Source organism: Gastrolobium bilobum, unplaced genomic scaffold (assembly GCF_033153095.1).
Source record: "Gastrolobium bilobum isolate Gb01-03AN ecotype WA unplaced genomic scaffold, APGP_CSIRO_Gbil_v1 utg12113, whole genome shotgun sequence".
Classification (NCBI taxonomy): domain Eukaryota; kingdom Viridiplantae; phylum Streptophyta; class Magnoliopsida; order Fabales; family Fabaceae; genus Gastrolobium; species Gastrolobium bilobum.
This window is the reverse complement of record NW_026896539.1, coordinates 175,191-201,384: the sequence shown is the minus strand read 5'-3', so window position 1 is coordinate 201,384 and position 26,194 is coordinate 175,191. Positions and strand designations below refer to the sequence as shown.

The 26,194-nt window shown below is 34.9% G+C and overlaps 1 protein-coding gene across 1 annotated transcript in view; it reads left to right on the top strand.

Moving 5' to 3' along the window:
* LOC133300340 (protein NUCLEOLAR FACTOR 1) overlaps window positions 1–8,413 on the top strand; it is a 38,477-nt gene extending 30,064 nt beyond the window's left edge. Inside the window, exons 16-22 of the mRNA XM_061499861.1 lie at window positions 2,454–2,525; window positions 4,656–4,685; window positions 4,789–4,883; window positions 5,038–5,146; window positions 5,543–5,605; window positions 7,058–7,129; window positions 7,952–8,413. Of these exons, the coding sequence (XP_061355845.1) occupies window positions 2,454–2,525; window positions 4,656–4,685; window positions 4,789–4,883; window positions 5,038–5,146; window positions 5,543–5,605; window positions 7,058–7,129; window positions 7,952–8,029 (519 nt within the window). The 3' untranslated portion in view covers window positions 8,030–8,413. The remainder of the gene's footprint in view (window positions 1–2,453; window positions 2,526–4,655; window positions 4,686–4,788; window positions 4,884–5,037; window positions 5,147–5,542; window positions 5,606–7,057; window positions 7,130–7,951) is intronic.
* Window positions 8,414–26,194: the final 17,781 nt, after the last annotated feature.

Here is a 26,194-nt window from a genome sequence, read left to right as displayed (position 1 = left end):
AACCGCAACCTGCTATAGCACTATAGCGTTTTTAAGGGTTGGCCGCAACAGGCTGCAATCCGCTTTTAACTACTATGCTCCTACCTTTCGTCGAATATCTTCATATTGTCTTCTTCATCCTTGTTTGATCACACATTCACCTTAACATCCTCATTTCCTCTACTTTCATTTTATGCTTATGTTGCCTATGTGCTTGCTAACATTTAGCTCCATGTAACATTGCGGGTTTTACGTTCTATAGAACTTTGATTTTAGTTTAAGAGGAATTTTACGGTCACGCAAAATCCTTGATGCACTATGCCATTTCATCCACCCTGTTGTTATTCTATGATTTACATCTTCATCAATCTCTCCACCCTTTTCCAAGTTTGATCCCTGGTATCGGAAAACATATTTTTTGAGTACCTATTGTCCAAGCAAATACATGGAAACTTGATCTCCATCTCTTTCCGGAGCTAATTCACGCTTCATGTACTCAATTTTGCTCCGACTTAGCATGAGTCCTTTTAATTCCAACTTGTTTCTCCACAATTCTAGTTATTTGTTGACATCAGCATTGGTCTCAACAATAAGCACAATATCATCTACAAATAGCATTCACTATGGCACTTCATCTTTGATATCTTTTGTTAGTTCATCTATAATTAGAGCAAAAATATAATGACTCAAAGCAGTGCCTTGGTATATACCTACCGTGATAGGAAAATAACTTGATGTTCCATTATAAGCACTCACACTTGTAGTAGCACCATCATACATATCCTTGATTGCCTCTACATACTTTGGTGATACTTTTTTCTTCTCAAGAATCCACCATAGAACCTTTCTTGGATCCCTATCCTATGCTTTCTCAATAACTATAAACACTATATGTAAGTCCTTTTTTCTTTTCACGATATTTTTCTATTAATTGTTGTATCAAGAAAATAACTTCTATGGTATATTTTCCTAGCATGAACCCGAATTGATTTATTGACCTTGGTTCGTCTTCTCAAGCGATGTTCAATAACTCTTTCCAACAACTTCATAGTATGGCACATAAGCTTAAAAAGCTTAATGTCTTTTAGTTAGAACAATTCTGGATATTTTCCTTATTTTTATAAATAGGCACTGGCGTACTTATCCTTCATACAACAAGTATCATATTAGTTTGGAGAATCTTATTGAAAATATTTGTAAGCCAACTATTTGCCATATCCCCCGAGCCTCTCCGCACTTCTATAGGAACACTATCAGGTTCCAAAACTTTAGTAGTCTTCATCTTCTTCAATGCCTCCTTAACTTTATGCGCTTTGATTCTACGTACAAGCCTTATGTTCAAATTATCATAAGCGTCCTCCAAATCTAGCTCACTTTTATCACTATCCTCTTTAAAAAACTTGTTAAAGTAGTTCATCCGCCTTTCTTGAACTTCTGCATCTCCTGTAAAAAAAAATAATTTATTTTGATCCTTGATACATCTAATCTTAGTAAAGTCTTTACTTTTCTCATCTCTTGTCTTTCCTAGTTTATAGATACCTTTTTCACCACTCTTGCTCCCAAGATTTTTGTACAAACCAGGGAAAACCTTGCCTCTAGCCTTTTGCAATGTTTGTTTAGCATTTTTTATCGTTCTTTTGCAAGTTCTCATTATTAGAACATTTATGCAAACATCTAAAGCAGTGCTTCTTCTGTTTAGATTCCTCTTGCACCTCTTAATTTCACCACCAAATTTCCTTTATTTGAAATTCATTTCCTTTGCTTTCTCTAAACAAGCCCCTTCCCTCTTTTTGGATATAAAGCCATCTCATTTCACATTTCATTTGCTTCCCCAATATACGGCCATGGTCCCCGTCATGAAGCATTTTTTTCTTGAACTCTGTTTTTCCTTCCCTAGCTTCCACATCTTATTCTTAAGTTCTAAGCATTCTTCCGCATTTTATATACTTGTTCAACTGAACTTCTAAAACTACCAACTTATGTTAAGTAGCTACACATTCTCTATGGTAGACTTATTAGTCAACGCAAGAGGTTCTATCATCATTAACTTCATTCTGATAAACGTCACTTTTAATTTTCTTTTATATTGTTTATAGCAGGCTTCTTTTTATCTGTATTCTGTTATGAATGGAGGTCTGTCGAGGGTGCTTACAAGGTCTTTATGAGCCTCGGGGAGATAAGTTGGATTGTTGTTGTAGTTAAACCAGGCATATGGTTGAAAATGATTTTTAATTTTTAATAAACTGTCTTGTATGTAATTATGCTATAATATTCAATCTTGTCAATTGTCATTGATTAGTTTGTGTGATATACAAATTTTCCTCCATTAATATATTTTCTTTATCATTGAGGTTAGGCTATTCATTTTTCTGTCTTCTGACTTGTCAATATTTTTTTCCCTTCAGATTTATCTCTTTATGTTTGTGCCTTACTTTCATTTGTGCTAATACTATCTCTAAACTTGAACCCTGTAGATTTATGAACGATTTAATGTTGACTCAATAGTAGATGCTGATGATGCCCGTTTTGATTATTTTGTTGAGAAGGTATGTATTTTTGATTGTGGCATTGAAAATTTCATATGTTCAGTTGAAGTAATTTTGAAAAGCTTATTGTCAGTTTTCTGGTAATTTGCTGTCATTGCTAATCTTTGTTGTGTAATTTGGCTCAAGTCAGATGTCAAATAAACATAATTTTGTAACCTGAGGCTGAAAATCATTACTTAAACCTATATTCAGCCTAGATGACGAACTTTCATCTGGATATTTATGATAGTGTACCATTCATGTTTTATCACCTAACATGGTATCAAAGCTTTTATGGCCAGTGGTCTAGAATTCGATCTTTGCTGCCTTATTCTTCTAATAAATAAGTTAATTTCAGTGCAAGGTAGGTGGATCTATGTATTGTCCACGCTTCAAATGTAAAGGTCTCTTGCATATGGAAGTATGTTAGATATGTTATATAAAACCATTCATATATGTTCATGCTAGTATGTAGATACACTATCCCAAAGTCCTGTATACATGTCTAGTGAATAATTTTTTGCCATATGCCCTTCTCATTTTTAATTTTTTTTTTTTTGGAGATATTCTAATCGGTTCATCGCTTCGCAACTAGTTTAATTTGGGGCGGGTCCCGGGATTAAGGCTTTAAACTCCTCCCAAAAACGGTACTGGGGATGATCGAACACATGCTCTCACCTCTACTTGCTCAGTTTCCTGGCGCCAACTGAGCTACCATCGTTTGGTGATGCCCTTCTCATTTAGTCACTCGCTTCTCACATTCTAATTCATTTCAACCCAAAACATCCTTTCTTCCACCTTCAATTTTATGAGCCATAGGAATTTATATAATGTGGATTTTTTCCACTCAATCTAAGGTTCCCTAATAGGCCACTGTTGCAGTGAAGTGGTTTTAGTTTTGAATGAGAATTCAAGTCTTCTTGTACTATAGTTGCGATTTTAGCCATAATAGATTAGACTAAGAAAAATAAGAAAAATGAAGTGATTAACTAAAGTCAGGTAACTGTCTTTTACTATTGGGATCAGGTAAAAACTGCAATTTTAAGAGTCAAGCAATTAAAAAAGATATAAAGAAAGGGATATGATATTATGCCTACCTTTTTTTATGTCTACTCTACCTACTCCTCTTCAACATCATTAGATCAGAATATTAACAGGAGAGAGAAAGGGTAAATGTTAGTTGAGATTCTGATCTAATAGTAGTAAAGAGGAGTAGGTAGAGTAGGCATAAAAAAAAAGTAAACATAATATCCTATCCCATAAAGAAAATGGCAAATGTACTAAAAAAAATAGAAAATGGCCAAAGTTCTTTATTTTTCTTTTAGTTGCAGTTGTTTGAAATTGTTCATTTTCTTTTGAAACTTTAGATTAAACAAGATCCACAAAAGAGGACTACACAGAAAAAATACATAGCAATTGGCAAAAATTATCAATGGAATGGGGTTGGTATTATCTCAGGACAAAGAATCTGTGTTTATTGTGATGTCCATTTAATTACTAACATCAGGGTACCATTGCTTTCTTTCTCTGGTTGAATGACTCTAAATTCACTCATTCTTATTGCTTTGCGCTGCTATGCCTTAGATATCTTCTTACTGGAGATATTATATGGCATATAGCAAAAAGGTTTTATGTTTTATGCCATCATTATATATAAAAAAACCATTCCAATGAAACCCCGACTATGCCATCGATGTAATAAAATACAATTTTGATTTGTAATCAAAATAAGTAGACTACAATAGTTAAATCCTTAACCATAGTAATGTCACTAATGAGCAATAATTTTTTTATTGGCTTACAGAATTTGTCATTATACATTTGCTTTTAAGGATGTAGTTAGTGACATTTTAGACAAGAAAAGAAACTCGTTTTTCATCTATAATGTTTTCCCTGCATCTCAACTGTCTTTATATGTGTCTAGCGGCACATCCATGTCATAACTCAATCTCACCTTGGTAGATGTGAGAAAGTCTTGTTTATTTCTGTATCCTCTTGCGGAGTTCATCTGCTTAAAAATTGTCAGCAAAATACTTCTCTTCAATTTCTTTAAATAATCTCCTCAGGTTGTTCAAAAAGTATTTATGATTACATGCATGTTATTACAAATTTTATGACAGTCATATTATCTCAATCATTCTTGTTGTGCAGGTTTTCCCAAGAATAAAAGATTCTGATCAGGTTATTTTTTTTAAAACAAAAATTCATTTTCTTCTAGTGTGTGCTTGTCATAATTTAAATTTATATACTAATAATTTTCTTATTGATGAAATCTTTGGTGCAGGGAGGGATCATGTTATTTATCAGTTCTTACTTTGAATTTATTAGAATCCGAAATTTTTTAAAGTCACAGAATGCCTCCTTTTGTCTGCTTGGGGAGTAAGGAGCCAATCCTATTATTATGCCATTTTTGTTCTTATTTTAATCGTGCTATGATTATTTAATCAGAACTTCATAGTGAAATTTTGCAAATACTTACAATTTAGCTCTTATGCTATGTTGTGATTATAAGTGGTCTTTTTTGTTAATTTAGGTATACAACCCAAAGCGATGTTTCTCGTGCACGTCTTTGGTTCTATGAAAGAAGAAGGAAAATTATGCTTTACACTGAGAGATCTCATTTTTACCACAGATATAAGGTTGTATATGCCGGAATAATTATTTTCCTTTCCTGTTGTTATTTTCTCTGGGATATAATAGCTGTATGTTTTGTTAGTTCTCAAAGAATGAAAATGTATGAACTTGCTGCCTGCTGGTCATTTGTGAAGTTTATGACATGCAGTACCAAAAACATTGAAATTGATTCCATTTAGAATGGTAATTATATTACACGAAATAAACAATTAAAGTTAGTTGAATTAATAGGACTGTATATACTCTAGTCCCCAGTGTTCATGATAGCCCCGACAGAAATTTGTGTAAGCGTAGTTTATGTTGTGAGGACTGAAATTATGACTGACATGGAGTGTTACTCTCCTCCTCTATCATATTATTATTAATACAAATATTGACCTATTTAATTTATTTCTTGATGGCAGATTCGCGGGGTTCAGAATTTAATCATTTATTCGCTCCCTAAGAGGAAGGAGTTTTACCCTGAGGTAAGCAGACTTGTAAAGTAGTGTTAGGGATATCATAAAAAAAATGTTAAGAGAAATATGATATAAATCATAAGACCATTAATGTGGTCTTCACCTAACAACTTAAATTTTTGGGTTGAATTGGTTCTTTACATAGTACTATAGTTTTTGTGACCAAATGGTCACGAGTTCGATTCTTACTGTCTCTCGTTCTATTAATAAGTAATTAAACATTGTGTAGTTTTTGTACACAGGTAAGTGGGTCTGTATATAATTCATCCTTTAAGCCCAATGGACTCTTGTATGAGAGGGCGTATTAGAGAAATATGATATAAAATATAAGACCATTAATGTGTCTTCACGTTACCATTTAAGCCTTTGGGTTGAATTGGTTCTTTATACGGTATTAGAACTTCTGTGACCAAATGGTACTTTACATGGTATCAGAGCATCTGTGACTAAGTGGTAATCCTCATTGTTCCCTATTTCATTAATAAATAATTAAATATTATGGAGTTTCTTAACATAGGTAGGCGAGGATTGTGTATTGTCTACCCTTCAAGCTCAATGTGCTTTTGTGTGAAGGAACATGTTAGAGAAATATAATATAAAACCACTAACATGCCCTTCACCTAACAACTTAAGCTTTTGGATTTAATTGATTCTTTACATAGTTTCAGAGCCTTTTTGATCCTCACGTTAAACTTTCAAGAAAGTTAGTTTATGACATGGTATGAGAGCTTTTATAAGCAAGTGGTGTAAAGTTCGATCCTTCTTGTACCATTCTTCTAATAAAATGTTGAATTTCAGTACTAGATAAGTGGGTCTTTGCTTTGTCCACACTTTAAGCTTAAAGAGCTCTTGCATGAGGTGGCTTGTTAGAGTTATAATATAAAATCACTCATGTATTTTTATTGAACAACTTAAACTTTTGGGAAAGTTGGTTCATGATCATGACAAGTAGGGTATTTTTCTCTCGCAAAATAATTCACTAAGAAAGGAAGGAGTATAAAAATGATGGAAGAGGAGTTGTAAGGCTACAAAGAAATTATACAGGAAAGGAAAAAAAATGCTTCAGCTCAAAAGAGCAATTTAGTCCCTTTGCAAGTCCAACCTTGAAAATAGAAAATACCAATGTTTGAAAACCCACTAGGAAGCTGAGAGTACAAATCTGTCCCATAAAAGGTGTAGAGGAAGAAATTTATAGCCAAAAGTTTTGGAATTATGCTCCAGCCAGATCCAACAGATTCCTCCAAAAAAGCACAACCAATAAACACCTTATTAATTTAGCTTTTTTTCTAATCTGTGTCTATAGTCTATGCTTTTGAGAATAAATTTAGTTCATAGCTTCTTTTTTATATTGAAATAAATTTGCATCAAAATGGTATTCTCATGTTGTCCTTGTGAGTGAAAACATAATCCAGAATCTTAAATCTTCTCTTTTTCATTGATACCTCTCTTTTCCTGTTGCAGATTGTGAATATGCTTGATGGGTCTGACAATATGACATGCACTGCCCTTTTTTCTTTCCTTGACAAGCCTCGGGTAATACTTTATTCTCTTTGATGTCCCTTTAGTATTATGCTAATTGTTGGAATGTATAGTGTGTGGGTTTATATTAGTATTTGAATGGAAAGGTTATGGATTCTAGAGAGGGAGAGATAAACGGAAAGCTTGGGATTTAATGGCATAGTATCTTGTTGCTTCCTTATTTATTTTCTTACTGCTACATTGTTGACTTGAATATGCTGGCCTATATATTGGCTTTTCACCTGCAAACAGCTCAAATGACTTTGTCCATCTAGAGCTATCAGATTTATTTATTTATTTTTCAGTAAAAACTTTTCATTGACAAATGCTGCACATATTTTTTCTTTAACTTGTATAATTGCTTGGACCTTCTGGATATTTTCTCTCATACATAACGTGCCTATGGATTGTAGCATTAATAGTATGTTAGGTGTTGTATGGAGTTTACAACATGCAGGCCTTTGATTCAGGCGAAGAGAATTAATATTATGGTGACATAATTCATTGTTAGTTTTGTTAAATTAATGGTGGTCTTAATTGAATGAGAAAATTTTAATTGGCTTTTCTCAGTGGTTGTCTAATTCTTGTTGGTAAATTAAAAATGATCATGAGTGTACTTTTCTGGGACAAAGGGTCTAAAGAGGTGTAGGGTGGCAGCGGTACATTAAGGTGGTAGCTATGACATTTCATGTACTTTTGTTTTCTGCTGGAGGATAATAGTCTTTTGCAGTATTCGTTAATATTATGTACTGCTAGTCCTGTAATATTATTTTCCTTTTGCTTTTCTCCCCTCATCATAATTTCTACCTATACTTTCATTTTGGGATTACATTTCAGCTGGAAAGAATTGTTGGAGCTACTCCAGCGAAAAGGATGGTGGCTGCGGAAAAAGGTGTTTTTGTTTTTTGCCATTAGAATTCTTCTGAACTCCAAGGCTGTAACCATGTGAAGTAACTAAAGTAGGTGATGGTGGTGGTATCGTGGATTTATATGCCTTTGACGCCAAGAACCTCTTGAAATTTGAAGAAGCACTGCCTCTGCAGAACAAAAATCATGGAGGAAACATGTAAATGTAGTTTGAGTCGGTTATAATTTAGAATTACCAGCGTCAATCATGACAATATATTTAAAGTTTTTTTTTTTTTTTGGGGTAACTTATTGTTTATTGTAACGGAAGAAATTAATTGATAGGTGTTTCTTTTTGTTTGATAGGACAACGGGCAAAAGCTCACATGAATTGGTAGCTTTCGAAAATATTAAAGAGCTGCTAAAAAAATGTTTTGCTAATAAGAAAAGAGCGTAGCTATAAACATATCAGTGATTTTGTTAGAACTTGGCTCAATGGGTAGGACTAAACATTACTGGCATTTGCATTTCTTGACATTGGAACATGCAACCTTTTGTCACTTATATTTCCCCTTCATTTACTAGCAAAATATGTTTTTATTATAATGCTGGTTTTAAATTTAGTAGACTTTAATTAGAAATATTATTTTGAATTAAAAAGTAAGTTAATTGCAGTCTCTCCTCTCAAATTTTTCAGTTCAGTTTTTGTTCAAAAGCCTATAGGTCGATAAGGTTATATACAGTTTTAGATCTCGTTTGTAGTTTTGTACGGCGGATATACCCACAGTTTTTCTGGATTTTCATTTTTTGGCTATTGGGCATGGAGCCCTTCAGAGGGTCTCAGAAAATTTACTTCAGATATTATAGAAGTATTAATACTTTTTTAGATTGTTATATCTTATTCGTGCTGACGGGTATGTATTATTGGGTATGGTCCATACTTCGTATATTGATAAGGGTTTTTATTGGCGGGGTTAGCAAAATGACAATTGGGGTTTCACTCTGTCTTATTATAATATTCTTTTTCTTAGTAATTTGGGTTTGTGCTTATGAATAGCTATTGTTAGGGTTTTTTAAATCTTATTAATATTTTCTTGTAAACCAAGTGACTTATAACGAGTGACAGTGAGTTGAATATAATATAGACAAGAGTGACAGTGAGTTGAATATAGTACAGACAAGCTGAACGTAGCCTACAATGGGTGAACCAGGGTAAATTATTGTGTCAAATTTCTTTTCCCTTTCTCTTTTGTTTTCAGATTTGTATGATTGTCAATTTTTAACAATTGGTATCAAGAGTTTTTGTTCTGCAATTGGGGTTCCTGTGACGGATTGAGGTTTTGTGATTTTGGATTTTTTCTTGGCGTATAGAAAACTACGAAAATGATCTGGGAAGGATGTCAATTGGACAATCACGGATCGAGGTTGAAAAGTTCGAAGGAAAATCGTTCAAATTATGGAAACTGAAGGTGGAGGTGTTGCTCGTCGACAAGGATGTATGGTATGTGATTGAAGATGAAAAGCCATTTGTACCTGTTGGTGATGGAACATCAAAGGTAGGCGAGTCAAAGGAGTTGAAGGCGTGGACCAGAGACGATCGATAAGCGTGAAACCTGATCTGGTTATGCCTGACAGATAATGTTCTCGTGAATGTAACTTCTGAGAAGATCGTGAAGGATCTCTGGACAAAGCTAGGGAGCCTCTGTTAAAGCAAGTCACTTGTAAGCAAGTTGTTCTTGCGAAGGAAGCTGTATAATTTGTGGATGAGCGAAGGTGATTCTTTCTCTGCTCATTTAAATGAATTTAACACTGTTTGTGCGCAACTTTCATCTACAGATATAAATATGGATGACGAAGATAAAGCTTGCACCTTACTGTGTTCACCGCCAAACTCTTGGGTACACATAATTGTTTCAATCGGTACTGACGTTAATAAACTGTCGTTTGAGACGGTTGTTGCAGCTCTATAGTCTGAGGAGATGATAGGGTAGGTTATGAAGGTACCAGTAATGAGGCTCTGGTTGTTCGAGGGAGAAGTGGTGACAGATCGAAGTCTGGTTAGAAAGGAAGATCGAGGGACAATCAAAGTCCCTGTGATAAATCCGAAGTAAGGTGCTAGAGGTGTAAACATGTTAGACACTTGAGGAGGAATTGCAGAAATAAAAGTGTCGGTCCTCCTAAGAAGCGGGACGATCCACCACCTTGGTTGTGAAGGTTGTGCATAATGAGAGATGATTGTTGGGTGTGACAGTCAGAGCGTCATTTTCTTGGCTAGAACCTATGTTTCCTTGTGAGGACCAAGCATATCGACATGTAGTACCATTTCATCAGAAAGACGTTTGAAGACGAGGTTGTATTGCTGGAGAAGATTGACACAAAGGTCAACAATGCTGATTTTTTACTAAGACAGTGACTTTAGAGAAGTTTGAATGGTGTATAGCTACATTGAGATTGAAGAAACATGCGAAGCATTCACCAAGTAGGAGAATGTTGGGTATGGCTCATACTTCACATATTGTTGAGGGCCTTTATGGCGGGATCAACATAAAGACAACTGGGGTCCCGCTCTGTCTTATTATAATTATCTTTTTCTTAGTAGTTTGCCCTTGAGCCCATGGATAGCTACTGTTAGGATTTTCTAAATTCTATTTATGTGATTGTTCGATCTTATTTTATGCTGCTCTGCTATGCTAGAGAGCCTATAATGATTTTGTTCGCAATAGATCCCATAAATATCCTTAGTATTAGTATGCTATGATGCACGGACACGGACACGGGACACGACACGACACGCCGACACGTTAATTCTAAAAAATGTCATATTTGGACACGTTGGGACACGTTTTGATATTAAATAAAATTTTTAATATAAAATATAATTTATGTTTAATACATACAAAAATCCATAATAAATCATATAACCAATTAAATAATCCCATATTGAAGTTGACTAGTCCATTTAAACTGAACAAAGAATCTTGCACATAATCTTTTCAAATGAGAATCAAACATGAATAATTGAAGTTCCCAAGTTGAGATTGAAATTAAACCCAACAAGCCGGGTTGCGAATTTAGAATAATTTCATTCCCAATTTTCAATTTAGCATAATTTCTGTGTGTTTGTTTCGGCATCATATTCAATATTTAAATCCCCAAGAAGTAAACCCATTGCACAATTTTACTGCCCTTAAACTTCAGTCCCTCATCCTGCTTAAAAAAACAAACAAACAATTACCATAAGAAGAAAAACATAACAAAGATAACAAAACCTCACGCTTTGTTCGATTTCCTACGCAGGTAACCCATTAAAAAAATTTACATATCGAAATTCAAAAATTACCGAAAAACCACATTTCAACAAGTACCTTGTTTGGAATTTGAATAACGAAACCCTAAAGACCAAAGGTTTAAAACATAGATGAGAGAAACTATCGCAATAAAAAATAAATAAAAATTAAAAAAGTACCGGTGAAATGGTGGGCGGCTGGGCGCTAGTGAGAAGATTGTAATCTGCAGAGCAAATTGAAGCAACAAAAATTCGGAGAAGGATCAAAATTGCAGAGAAGAAGATAGCGATAACCTAAGAGCGAGAAACAGAGAGAGAGAAGGTTGTTTCGGATTATACCGTTTGAAGTAACGAAAAGAAGACACACCAACCACGTGGGTGGGCGTGATGGTTCAGCATCTCGTCCCTTAAGCAAGTGGTTGGGGGTTCGAACCTCAACTCTTGTGAATGGAAAGCATTCCGTGGCCAGCTCTTTACCGCTTTGTGTGCTGACCCGGGGCGAGGGATTAGTCTCATGGCTATCGGCTGTGAGGATACCCGGATGTAATCCAAAAAAAAAGAAAAGAAGACACACCACAACGTGTCCCAGACTTTCTGATTTTTTTTAAATTTTTGTATTTTTTTTAATTGTAATTTTATTTTATTTTTACAAAAAAAATGCAAAACGTGTCCCAAAACATGTTCACATACGTTGATCGCGTGTCGGATACGTGTCCGAACGTGTCCGTGTCGAACACGTGTCGGACACACATTTTTTCTCAAAAAAGACGTGTCCGTGTTTCTTAGTTAGTATGTATTAGGTGAATCAAACGTATCAACCTTGACGCATTTATGTGTGTGAGGGGCCCAATTCTTGAATACAATCGGCTTTTAGAGGATTGATGAGAATTGCAAAAACTATTATAATTTAAGTGTCTATCCATAATCCATATTTCACATTTTACATGTAACAACTATTTTCTAGTGATAATCATGCCATTTCTCAGATTGTGCACATTTAAGTGAAATTAACTATTTTTTAATTCACTTTTTTTCTAAAAGGTTAATCATATTAAAACCAATCGTATAACATGTTAATTATTATTGGAGTTAATCGTTTGTCAATAAATTGATCATTTATTACTTAATTTGTCCATTAATACAAAGGGAAAAGTGTTTGTGAAATTAAATGACAGAAAGTTATGTCATTTTAAGAAAAATATAGACACAGAAAATTTGAATTTTAAATTAAAAAATTCACCCACTTTCTCTCTCCCATGATTTTCGTTTTTCTGTGTCTATCTCTCTCCTAAAATGACATAACTTATGTCATTTAAAATGACAAATACCAAACCCTAATAGAAATGGTTTATATGAATTTAGTGATTGACTTTAAATATGAGTAAAATTAAGTGGTCATACCCTTCAAGGTTATTAAATGTGGCGCAATTGGTGCTATTCTGCTACCGCAGCGGATTATGTATTGTGGAGGCTTGTCGCAACCGGCCGCACCGCAACAGAGTAGGTAAGTGTTGCGGGCAAATAACAGTGTGATATGATGCAATTGCACCGCAACAGTTAAATATCATAAAATTTCATATTTGTTCTCATTTTTAATTTGTAACAACTAATTTTGAGGGGTGTTTTGCTCTTTTATCTAGGGTTTAGTGACAAACCCTTGACCCCCTCTCTTACTCTATCCCTAACTTCCTTTGTCTTTCTCTATTTCTCTATTGTTTCTGGCTTTCTGCATCTCTTTTCCTCTCGTTTTTATGTCTCTTTCTCATCTTTGCTTCTCTTTCTCTTTCATCTCTCTTGTCGCTTATCAAAACATGTGCATTTCTCTATCTCTTTATTTCTCGTCTGTGTGGCTCTGCCTCTTGTTCTCATCTATCTTGTTGCTTAACAGAACGTGTACATGTTTTGTTATTCTTTTTTGATATATTTCTGGTACTTATTTTTTAAATATATTTTTATTCAGAATCATTGTACTCGTACTAATTTTTTAGCATATTCTATATTAATTTATCGTACTTAATACTATGTGTTTGTTGAAACATCCTTCGATTATTAACCAAAGATGTTACTTTTTTATTCCAAAATATCAAAGTACAAGAAATTAAATCAACATAAAGTATTAAGTAACCTTTACAAAACACAAATATTGTAACCAAAATATAATTATGGTCTAATACAATTTACAATATATCATCTTACTAGCCATTAATAGGCCTAGAGACCAGACCAATATTTAACTTGTACCAGGATAAGAGGTCAGATTAAACTCAAAATAATTTACACACACTTAACCTATTTGCTAAAATTTGATTTGGTCAGACCCATTTATACACTCCCTAGGTTTGACAGATCGATTTATGAAGTTGGTTTGTTTAACTGTTTTTTTTTTTTTTTTTAACCTTTTTACTAAATTGAGTTGTTACACAGCTCATCCTAGTCTTTTTATCTATTTATCTTGGAGATTATAAGATAAAAAGAGCAATGAAAAAACAAAAGTTATGATATAAACCAACCTCAACCTGTTTTAAGGATATTGTTGTCCATTCTCATGGTGAAAGGAGCAAACCGATTGGGAAGAAGTTCTTCTACGTTTTACCTTATAATCTACATGCTTTATCTTGTTTATAATTACATAGTGGTTAGGAAAAATAATGTTGCCTCATTTTTTATCCACAGCACGCCATAAGTCCCAATAAGAGAATTATAACATAGTATTTTTAAATATGATTTAAATGCAAAATTATTATTAAAAATCGAATTCACAATCTTTTAGTGAATGTAGTTTGGTATGACTAATTGAGTAACTTCATAGTGCATAAATTTATTTTTCAGCATAATTCTTATCAAGCATATTATCAAATATTTAAATGTTTTTTAATTTTTCTTATGTAGCTTTAGCCTCCCATGCACGGACACTCTTTTTCTTTGGAAATTTACGTGTCGGACACGTGTCCGACACGGACACGCTCGGACACGCGTCCGACACGCGGTCAACATTTGAGGACACGTGGTCAACTCTCCGACACGTTCCGACAACGCGGTCAATATTTGGGGACACGCGGTCAACATTTGGGGACACGCTCGGACACGTTTTTTTTATTTTTTATTTATTTATTTTTTTTTTTTTAAATCTTAATTTTTTTTTGTTAACTAAATATAAAAGAAATAATTCATAAATTAATTTTTTTCTGTTATAAAATTTGACATTAAAAATTAACAAACTACGAAAAATTATTTATATTTATATTTATGTAATAAAATTTAAATATTTAATTGGTTATATGACTTATTATGGATTCTTATATGTATTAAATATAAATCATATTATATATATTAAAAATTTTATTTAATATCAAAACGTGTCCCAACGTGTCCAAATATGATATTTTTTAGAATTAACGTGTCAGCGTGTCGTGTCGTGTCCCGTGTCCGTGCATCGTAGGCTTTAGCAGAAGTCCTCTTTTGGCTAAGTGGCATACATAGATGTTACATCCCATGTCAGAAGAAACAGAGACCGTACCGTGTAAGTAATGAAAATAAATTTGCAGCATACTTTACTTTTATTAATATTTTTGGACCCTGCCTCAACGACCTTGGTAGAATTAGTGTGACGGGCCAAACTAATGGTTTTCGAAGATGGGCTGAACCGTAGCCCAACCATCATATAAACAAAATTATGTTAGTATTTGTTCCTCAAAACATCAAGTCATGTCTTTTTGATCCTTATAACCCTTTTATTAATAATTAATTATCAATTTGACCTTAATTATAAACTATTTTAAAAATTTGACCCCCTCAAAAAACATAACACCAATTTGCCCCTTGTTTGACCATTGACCACCAAGACTACCCGGCTACATCCCTCCTTACCCGGGTATTTTTTTGAAATTTTTTGTCTACCCAGGTAGGGATGGGTGGACCCGGGTATTGTTCTTCGCACCTGAGAATTTGCTTGAATTATTTACCCGGGTAGGGAGGGGTGTACCCGGGTAAATCTCGACCAGAAACCCCAATATCAATGGGTTTCGGCCATTGTTGCGAGATTTAGGTTTTGCCCCTTAAATCTCTCTCCCTTGACCTCTCTATTCCGAAACATCACACATATATTTCATCTCATCATTTCAGAAAGCTTAATCTTGGTAGGACATTGGGATTACACCTCCTCCACACTCCCATTTTGTGCTCAAAAATCCGAACCAACCTCCAAACCCAAAACCTAGATCTAATTTTCGTGTGAAAGATGAGTTCAAGTCCAAACATGGTTCCTGTAGTTATTTACTACAATGGAAGGAATTTTGAAGGTCCGAACGGTGTCCGATTTGAAGGAAAAACAAAAATGATGAAAATCAAACTGGGCACTACATGCAATGAATTGAAGGAGAGAATTCTCCAAAAAATAGGGTTAGAAGGCATACAATCCATCCACCGCATGATAGCCAGGTTAGAGACTGTAGTGGATATGGATACAATATACTACATTGGTAACGATATCATTGATGATGAAGATGTGAAGTTCGTAACAGATGCGTTTGTTGGATGGAAAGTATTAAATTATATTGAGATATATGTTGAAGTTGATGCTGGTCAATCTTCATCTTTACCGGTGCATACAACCACTACTGCACACTGTACTGGTCAAGAAGATACAGTTGTACGATCCTTTCGCACCTCCTCATGTAGCATTGGATGAGGATGAAGAGGATGAAGATGAGGAGTATGTGGACAGCGAAGATGAGGGAGAACCTGAAAGTGCTATTCCACAAGGTGATTCGTCAGACACTGACGTGGACAAAATTTTTGACACTGACACAAGCGCGGTAAGTCTGGGTACCCCAGCCTTGTCACCACTTCATGTTGACCCAGTCAGTAGTGGTAAGTTATTAAATTTTGACATATCCTTAAGACAATTTATTATTTGCGGTGGTATTCATTCAGACAAATGAGAGTTGATCTTTAGATGCAGGGACTGCGGTGGAGCCTTTTTGGAATGAAAGCCAACATTATTCATTCATTAATTAGGCGCACCCTAATGACGAGTTGGAGATCCTATATGGGGATGATGACTTGCATGGAGGTTGGAAGTTAGGAGATCCATTATTTGTGCAACAAGAATTTGGCTCCAAACCTGAAATGCAACATGTTGTGAAGATACATTGTATGAAGGGGCGCAGGATAACCATGGTCGAAAAAAGCGACGAGTCAAGATTTGTTATGAAGTGTAAAAACCATGCTGACGGTTGTCCCTGGTATATGAGGGCAATTAAGCCGAATAAGGGAGCTAATTGGGTGGTCCGTAAATGGGGTCAAGATCACACATGCCTAAATCAGGGCCTATCACAGGATCATAGACAGTTGGATTCAGATGTCATTTGTGCAGTTATAATGAGTATGTATTCTACCATGTACTTAATGATTCAGAATAATTGAGATATGGTAAAGTTGTTTTTTTTTTCTTCAGATATTTTAAAGGAAGATCCATCCACAAAACCAGTTCTGATACAAGAGAGGATACAGGGAATATATGGATACAACATAACGTAAGGAAGGCCTGGAAGGCAAAAATGAAGGCCATTGTTAAGTTGTATGGTGACTGGGAGAAATCGTACGGATTCTTGCCCAATTGGTTGACGTATATGACGCAGGTGAATGTGGGTTCTGTGTTCAAACTTGATACAAATCAATGTTTTGACGAACGTCGGGTTTATACAGATAGGGTCATATTTCACAGGGATTTTTGGACATTTCACCAAACCATTGAAGCATTCAAATACTGCAAACCTATAATTCAAATTGACGGCACTCATCTGTATGGGAAGTACAGAGGAACTCTCTTGATTGCAACATCTCAGGATGGAGATGGATATCTGCTCCTTATTGCCTTTGTTGTTGTTCCTCCAGGAGAGAGGTTGGATGATTGGTCCTGGTTTCTTAGCCTTTTACGTTTTCATGTCACACATAGGCAAGGTATTTGTCTAATATCCGATCGTCATTGAAGCATCATAAGGGCGGTGAAAGATCACGTTGGGTGACAGCCTCCATATGCTTATCATGTATTTTGTCTACATCACATCGGAAGCAACTTCAATACCCGCTTTAGGAATGTGGAATTGAAGAAAACATTGATGAAATTAGGTAATGTATTAGCAGTTTAATTAGTCACAAATACATTATAAAATTGTAACTAACCAATTGCATATGTGATGATTGTTTTGCAGGGTACACATGTTCAAAAATAAATTTCGACATTCGATACAAGGAATTTATCGACAACAATCCTAAAGTTGCTTCATGGTTGGATGCGATTCCGAAAGAGCAATGGTGCAGGTCGTATGATGAGGCAGGACGTAGGTTGGATGCGATTCCGAAAGAGCAATGGTGCAAATGTGTCTCCTCAAGAAGCGGCACAATGTTAAAATGCTCCAAGTTGAAGAAGGCCGAATCCAGTGATTTCGGCTCGCAAATCTTCCGGCTCATGAAAAACTTCACGAACCTCTCGTGTGAAAGTATGTCATCCTCAAACAAATATCTGAACGTCAAGTCCGAAGCCTGACTTGAAGCAGCCTGGGGCTGAGAGGATGATGACCCATCGTGACGACTCTTGGTTCTTCTCTAGGAATGGCTCACTGGCAACTTTGAAACGCGTCTACAAGTCATTGCGTCACACTATTAAATTGAAAAAAAAGAAGCCAAAATCAGAAATCAGAAACATATAGTTTAGGGTTAGGGTTAGTAATTTCAAAAACTAATCGGTCAAAATCAAATGACATAACCATGTAAACTACAAAAACACAATCATTTCAAATGAGAGAGGGACAAACATCTTAAAATCAGAACAGGAAACATCGAGAAAGAAAAAAAAATTAACCTTCAATGGATTTCAATCGGAAGAAGGCAGAGACTCACACGTGCACGAACTGATGATCACAACCACGAAGAATTTGAGCAAGATTTCGTCCTCAATCGCGCAACCAACACACCTCCAGCAGCTCTACTCGGGTACCCCTTTGTGGGTTTTCCAAATGGGGGCTGCTGGGTTATATGAAAACCCTACCGTCGAGATTTACCCGGGGACACCCCTCCCTACCCGGGTAAATAATTCAAGCCAATTCCCAGGTGCGAAGAACAATACCCGGGTACACCCATCCCTACCCGGGTAGGCAAAAATTTTAAAAAAATACCCGGGTAAGGAAGGGTGTACCAGGGTAGTCTTGGTGGTCAACGGTCAAACATGGGCAGATTGGTGTTATGTTTTTTGAGGGGGTCAAATTTTCAAAATAGTTTATAATGAAGGTCAAATTAGTAATTAATTATTAATAAAGGGTTATAAGGGTCAAAAAGCCTCAAGTTGTTGCGGAAGATAATTTCATACCGAATCAACCCTAAAACACTACATATCTTTTGTTAAAAAGTAATTTTCAACCCTTTGAATAATAAATCTTAGCTGCGAAAAATTTCAATTCAAAAGTATTTTTGATCTTCCAATTAAATATATAAACTTCTTAATCAAATTCGAGTCAACCTTCTGAATATGAATTTGAAAGACTATGACATAAAGCAGTGGTGGAGTCCAACATATCCCCGGAATACCTCAACGGCCGTAGTCCATTAAGGCTTCACAATTGTAATATCTAAATTCCAGCTTTCATTATGAAGCTGGGCCATAGCCTTCTCACTAATCCGGAAGCTCTATGAGTGAAGTTACTCGAGGCAAGATACAAGATGGTAACGGCTTGGTTCATGATTGGGTCATGACGAACGTTGAAGGTACCAACCGCTGGAGTATGGATACTAATTGGCGGCTCCTTTTAAGTGTAACGGCTTGGTTCCTCTGGCATGCAAGAAATGACAAGGTCTCAAGAGTTTAAGATGCAATTCGGAGAGAACAACGCAAGCTACTAAAGCATATAAGGAGAGCGTTTTTTCTAGCCAAGGATATGCTTCCAATAACGGGCTTGCAGACTCAAGGTAAAACAGAGAGACTTATATCCTGGAGGTTTTCCCCCTATGAATTGGACCAAGACTAATGTTGATGGAACCAGTTCTGCTGACAGGTACTAGTCAAGTTGTGAAGGTGTTTTTCGTGACAGTGCTGGTGATTGGATTTTTGGTTTTTGCAAGAACCTAGGAAGTGGAACAACGCTCAATGTAGAGCTTTGGGCCATTCTGAGGTTGCTTGGAATAAAGGTTTTAAGAATGTATGGGTAGAAGGGGATTCCATGTTAGCTCAACATCTTATCATGCGTATAAGAGACATGCTAGCAATGGATTGGAACATTCATATTTCACATATCCATCGTGAGGTGGATGGCATAGTAGATTGGTTGGCTGCGTATGCTAACAATTTTTCTTGGGTGATTCAGTTGCTGGAGAGCCCTCCTCCAAGGTGTTTGTACCGTCTTCTGTATGACAATATCAGAGTTCACTAGCCTAGGCTTTGTGCCTAGTTTGTTTTTCTTTCCTGATGTTTCCAAAAAAAATCCAGTGTTATTAAACCCGACTCGGTCGGGGTACTGGGTCACTGGTCGGACCGATGGACCCGGATATATATAAATATGAACATATAGATTTAATTATATTCTTCATATTTAAAATGAGTTAAACAAAGTTCACTAAATAAACTTAAAAACATGAAGCACAAATAAATAAAAATGCACGTTATTACTATCTCAATTTAAATTGCAACTCAGAATTCCCATAAACATACCTCTCAATGACATTGAATTCATATTTTTCAAATTTATCTATATTGAAATGACATGTCACATTCTCTTAACTTATTATTGCGCAAACTACTTCAATATTGGAAGCTGAAATTTGAGATCATTGTAGAAGAGTATATTAGCAAATAAAATTATAAAAAAAATATTAAAATGAGTTCTACATTTTTTTGACAAGATGAAATAATTTTGGTTTTTTGAATTTTTTTTAAATGCATGACCTGATCGGGTCACCAGTTTTGATCGAATTTGGCCGATTTTGTCCGAATTTGGTCGGGTTTTGACCGGGTCATATGCTTGACCTGAACCGGTTCGATGACCGGTTTGTCGAGTTCTAGGTCGACCCGGACGGGTCGGACTGGGTTTCACAACAGTGTTAAATTCAACAAATTCAATTTAAAATGGCGCTCAAGACTTCATTAAAATTTATATAATTATTTACCAAAAAAAAAAAATTATATAATTAAAATGATGGATTGGTGTTAGAGAGTTACAAAATAATTAATTAAGTCTCACTCAACGCCTTAAGGTTTTAGTTTGAATTGGCGCTTTAACATGGTATTAGAGTCTTAGTGTCACAGGTTCGATCCTTATTGACCTCATTTAATTAATAACTAATTAAGTCTTGTGGAGTTTCTTAGCATAGGTAAGTGAGTCTGTGCATTATCCACCTTCAAGCCTAGTGGGCTTGTGTGAGGGAGCGTGTTAGAAATATATAAAATCATTAATCTAGTCTCACCTAACAACTTTAGCTTTTGGATGAGGGCCTTTTCAATGTATTATTTTCCAATACACCCCTTTCGCAAGAGCCCTTTGAGCTTAAAGTATGGAAATTAGTTCGTTATATGTATTTGAACGCTTTCATTGTTTCATTATTTCCACCCTCCTCCATTCTTCTTTCTTCTTTCTTCTTTCTTCTTTCTTCCTTTAGTCATGGACAACCTTGATTGCAAGTCAAAAATAATAAATATATAATACATTGGATTGATTTTCACCAACCAAACCGAAAATCAATCCAAATAAATTAAAATATGCATTTTTCAGTTTTCGATTTTTTAGTTAATTCGGTTATCGATTTTTCATTTCGATCACTACGGTTTGAATCGATTGATAAAATCTCCTATTTACCAGTCCATCATAATTTGACCAAAGTTCACCGCGTTGGTCCTACCAAAAAAACCAGCTTTTTTTACATGCCATTTTCCCATTCATTGTGTTCAACATTTACTGAAACAGATATCAGACAGGACAAATGGGATAACTCCTAGGTAGTGTTTAGTAGGAGGATTATTTTTAGATGCCTGAGAAAGTGACGGTGAGTTTCTTAGAATCTTATGTTTTGTAGCATATTGTAGAAAATTTTCACGAAAAAATAATTTTTCCGGGATTTCAATTTTGTATGTATTTCTAAACCAAAATATCATCGAAAAATACTTTTCAGAAGGTGGTATTTCAAGAATCCCAGACGATAGAAAAATATTGATTAATTTTTCAGAAAAAAAAATCAAGCATAGTATTAGGAAAATTAACCTAACACTTTTTAGAATATTATTCCTACCAAACAATTTTTTTGTATCATTCCCGAAAAATTTACTTTCTCATCCATATGATAAAAAAAAATTTATTATCTACCAAACGCTTCCTTAATATAATGCCGGAGTTTTTGGCGAAGCCGACGGGATCAACTTTGGTCCAACTATACTAAATTGATAAATAACTTAAAAAATATGTTACACTAGTAATTTAAAAAAAAAAGTTGGATTATTTTGATTAATCAAACAGCAAATAAAACCAAGGCTTGAATGTTTCTAAAATGAATGTAGATAAGTTATCTACATTTGCTCCTAAAACGACGTCGTTTTGTATTGAAAAATTAAAAAATTATAATGAAAAAGACTATTATAATCTTGAAATAAATTATAATTACAAAAAATCTTGATTCTCGCCTCAAACAATGTCGTTTTGGGCTCAATGTAGATAAGTTATCCACATTGACTATGGAAAAAGCGAACCCTAAACCAATCATATATTCAATGCAATATATACTTAATTTTCACATTCAAATCCCAATAAATATCCTTAATAATTTACTAAAAAATAAATATATCTTTAATAGATGCACGCGCTGTCAATTTTCACGTTCAAATTTCAATAAATACCTTTGATAAATACAATTAATCACAATGCATTCTTACACATAAAAGACGAATTAATGTTATATTAAAAAAAAAAAGGACGATTTGGGGCTTCGCCCCTTAATGTTATCCAAAAAAAAAAAAAAAACGACGAATTAATGAGCATCAAGTATATGCGCATTCTGCTTTTTGTTTTTCAAATGCATAATTGCTTACTTTTTCATGATTTTGCAAAGCGATCATCAACACAAATGTGAAGCTCCGCATCAGGGCGCTGTACCGTGCAAGCCATATTGCACAATACACATGGATTTAACATTGTGTATGAAATTCCACGAATTCAATAAAGTTGCAGTTTCATGATGACGTAGCGCTTTATGGTAGAGTAGAATATTTATTTTACCGGGAATCATTATTTCCGGGAATATAATAGAAAATTTATTTTTTTGGGAATATGGCTAAAAAGTTAGTTGGTAAGACAAATTTTTTTCGGGATTATTTAGTTAAATTTACTGTATCTGTATTGGAATGATTGTAAAATATTAGTGGGAATGTGAGATTATTTTACAAAAATAACCCCACCTTATTTTTTTTATTAAAACAAGATAATGAACGTTGAACCATTACATAGAGAAACAAAGATGCCATAGTTATAACCCAAGCATTCACAAATCTTCTTGGGTATCGTGGTTCTATTTTTGAAACAGTTATCATGGTTCTATTTCGTGGTTCTATTTCTGAAACAAAGTTATTATGGTTCTATTTCTGAAACAAACCTCACGCCATAGTTATTGTGGTTCTATTTCTGAAACAAATTTTCTTCACAAACCTCACTAGGTATTTCTCAAAGAAAGCTTCTTCACGAACTTCACAAAATGTCAGGGTTAATTTGGTCTAGAACTTCTGATTAATTTGTCACTTTCCGTGGAAAAAAAAAAATACCAACAAATTTGTGGTATTGTTAAGCTGGAATCGGTACCCGCATTTGCACTGCACCAAGAAATCCAGGAAAAAAATATACCTGAGATAATTTCTAATTTTTGGCCACCAAACATGGCATTCCCATTTATCCAAGTTGACTTTCTCAAGCTTTTAAAAAAAATTCTGGTACCAAACACTACCTTAAAAAAAACCTCGCATTTCACTATTAGTCATTTTTTGAAGTTTTAAATAAAACCAATTTCAATAGTAAAGATTGAAGCCATTGTCATGTTAGCCCCCGTACTGATCAAATGATAATCACTAAGTATTACAAATAACTATTGGGTTTTATAATTCTCATTTAACATGAGAATTCAAATTTTCCTACACACTCTTTGATTTCCGTGCTGACATAGGTCCTACATATAATTTTTCTAACACCTGGGTCCCACATGCTTTTTATCTCTACAACATGAGAATTGAATTCTCATTTAACATGAGAAAATCAATCCCCATAACTATTAACTCAAGTGATGAGAACGATTGAGAAACTTCTCCAATGTTAATAAATAATCCTTGTGTTTCCAAACATGGTTAGTTTTATACAAAGTATATGAATACAACTTATACAATATAACTGTAAAGAACCAATTCAACCCAAAAGCTTAAGCTAGTAGGTGAAGCTATATTAATGGTTTTATATATCTCCAACATGCTCCTTCACACGAGAGTCCACTGGACTTGAAGGGTGAACAATGCATATATCCACCTACCTGTACTAAGAAATTCTACAAGAGAAAATGGGGCGGTGAGAATTGAACCTGTGACATTGAGGCTCTGATACTATGTAAAAAATTAATTTAACTCAAAAGCTTAAGCTAGTGGGTAAGGCTATATTAATGGTTTTATACAATGTTTTAAAAATTGGCTTGGACCGGCCAGGTCAACCCGGGTCTCAGCGACCTGGTGGGTTCCCCGGTCCGAGCTTCCATTTGGATCGGTTGTGTAATCAATCTGGTTTGGACCGGTCACTCGACCGGGTCTCAGTGACCCGGCGAGTCATATGAAACCTGGTTTGAACCGATCTCTCTGTTTATTTGTTTTTTTCTTAATTCACAGATTATAAATCTTGGCACCACTTTGTTTTAGTTTGTGTGAAATTATTGCTTGCTTTTTCTTTGGTGTTGATGATAAGGAGCTAGTTTGACATTTTTGTTGTTGGTTGAAAACGACTATGGTTGTTTCTGGTAGCTATAAGGGTGTTATGGGATCTTTTCCTTTTATTAATGCAGTGCACCTCATCATTTGTTTAAAAACCTACTTGCAATAGTGATTAGATAAACCCCTACACAAACTTTGGCCTTAAGCAATGAAAACTACCGTCTTTTTTGGCTTTTAGTAGTGTAGTTGTATAACCCAATAAGCTTAAAAAACTATTTCTTGTGATATGGGTATCCTTTGCTTGATGCATAATGGATTGCCATTTTATTCATCATGGTAATATGGAGAAGTTTCCATTATTGATAGTTTTCTTCCGTAAATTTTTAATATAAGTAATGTATTTATATTTTTTTAATATATGAATAGTATATCCGGTTGAACCAATAACCCAGTAACTCAATACCTTGACTGAGTCGATGACCGATCTAAGTTTTAAAAAACTGATTTTATATATCTCTAACAATAACAAAATGACATATAAATATGCACAATCTCTCAATTTCTGCCTAAAAATTTCTGTCACAAAATCTGAATATTTTTTTAATTAATTAAGGCACAACATATTAGTTGTTATCACGGCCTCTAATATTCATCATATTCCTAATTCTTTAGTGTCCCATTCCATGTGCATCTTTCATACATAAAATTATCAATAACACGTGTAAATTCAAGGTTGTTCTTACATTAAATCATATGCACAACACCTTCAAAATAAATACACTTCCTCAAGAAAAGTAATTTACATGGGTTTTTCTAATACATATGATGACATTGAAAATATAAAAGAGGAAGAGTTGTTCATATCATTGAATTTAGGATCTTAACATGTAATCTCCAATCATATCAATATATTAAGTATCAAAATCAACCATGTCAATTTCCAACCAAAGAAATAGCCCTAAATTCATTTCCTTCTTAATTTCCATCTTCTAGGGCCTTCCTTTTATTCACTTCAACTACTGCAATGCAGCCCCAATAAGTGTAGGAAATCTTAGATTTATGTGGAAGCGGTTTAGGACCTAGTACATTGGTATGCTTACCGAATCATCCTTGTTTCACAATTACCTCTCGGTGCGCAGGTCTCGTGTAGAATCTTCCCTTGTAGGATTCCTCTTCACGAACAGCTCACCTCAGCGCCACAGCACGAACAACCCCCTTGAAGCTGGACTGTGGCAGATCTTCCAAACTATCTCTCGAGGAGGAAGGGGAAGTGTGTGGGCACTGGTTAGATTCTGAGCTTGCCTCTTTCTCACAAAAAAGACCTTGGAGGCTGATGACTTAAGAGGTACTATTTATATGGGTTCCAAGAAACCCTAGCTCATTGGGCTCTAGGTTCCTTAGGCTCTTCTCATACTAATAACCCATTTGGGCTTTAGTAAAAGAGCAAACCCAACAATCTCCCACTTGCTCTTTTGGATACAAACTTGAGTCGTAAAACCCAAGATCATGTAACCCATAAGTCATCATCTATCCGAAAAATACCTCATCCCTTGTCTCAAGCTAGCTTGGGGATCTACCATCTGTTATTAATCAAGGCTCCTGATAATCAACGAATGATTATCTAATTCAGTGCTACTCCACTAAAAGCCCGATCTTGAATTCCAAGATTAATAACACTTATAACATGAATATGCATCGCCCCTTTGTAGAATGTCTATAATTGATTGACAAGTTTTCTGTAACTCAATCAATTATTTATTCCCTTGACTATGATAGTTTCTTTGATGGATTACATGCACTGGCCAGTGTCTTTAATATCCAAGTACCGAAACATATCAAGGGGACATATCCTACAAATTCCATGTTGTTTATCTCATAAATACCGATAATCAAATAATCTCACTCCCAAAATACCGAGTTATTGGCCGTCAATAGATCGAACCTCACCCGTTGGTAAATCAAAGAATGAAAACTATTTGATTACCTATTTATAATAAACTCAGGATTAAGAGAAATC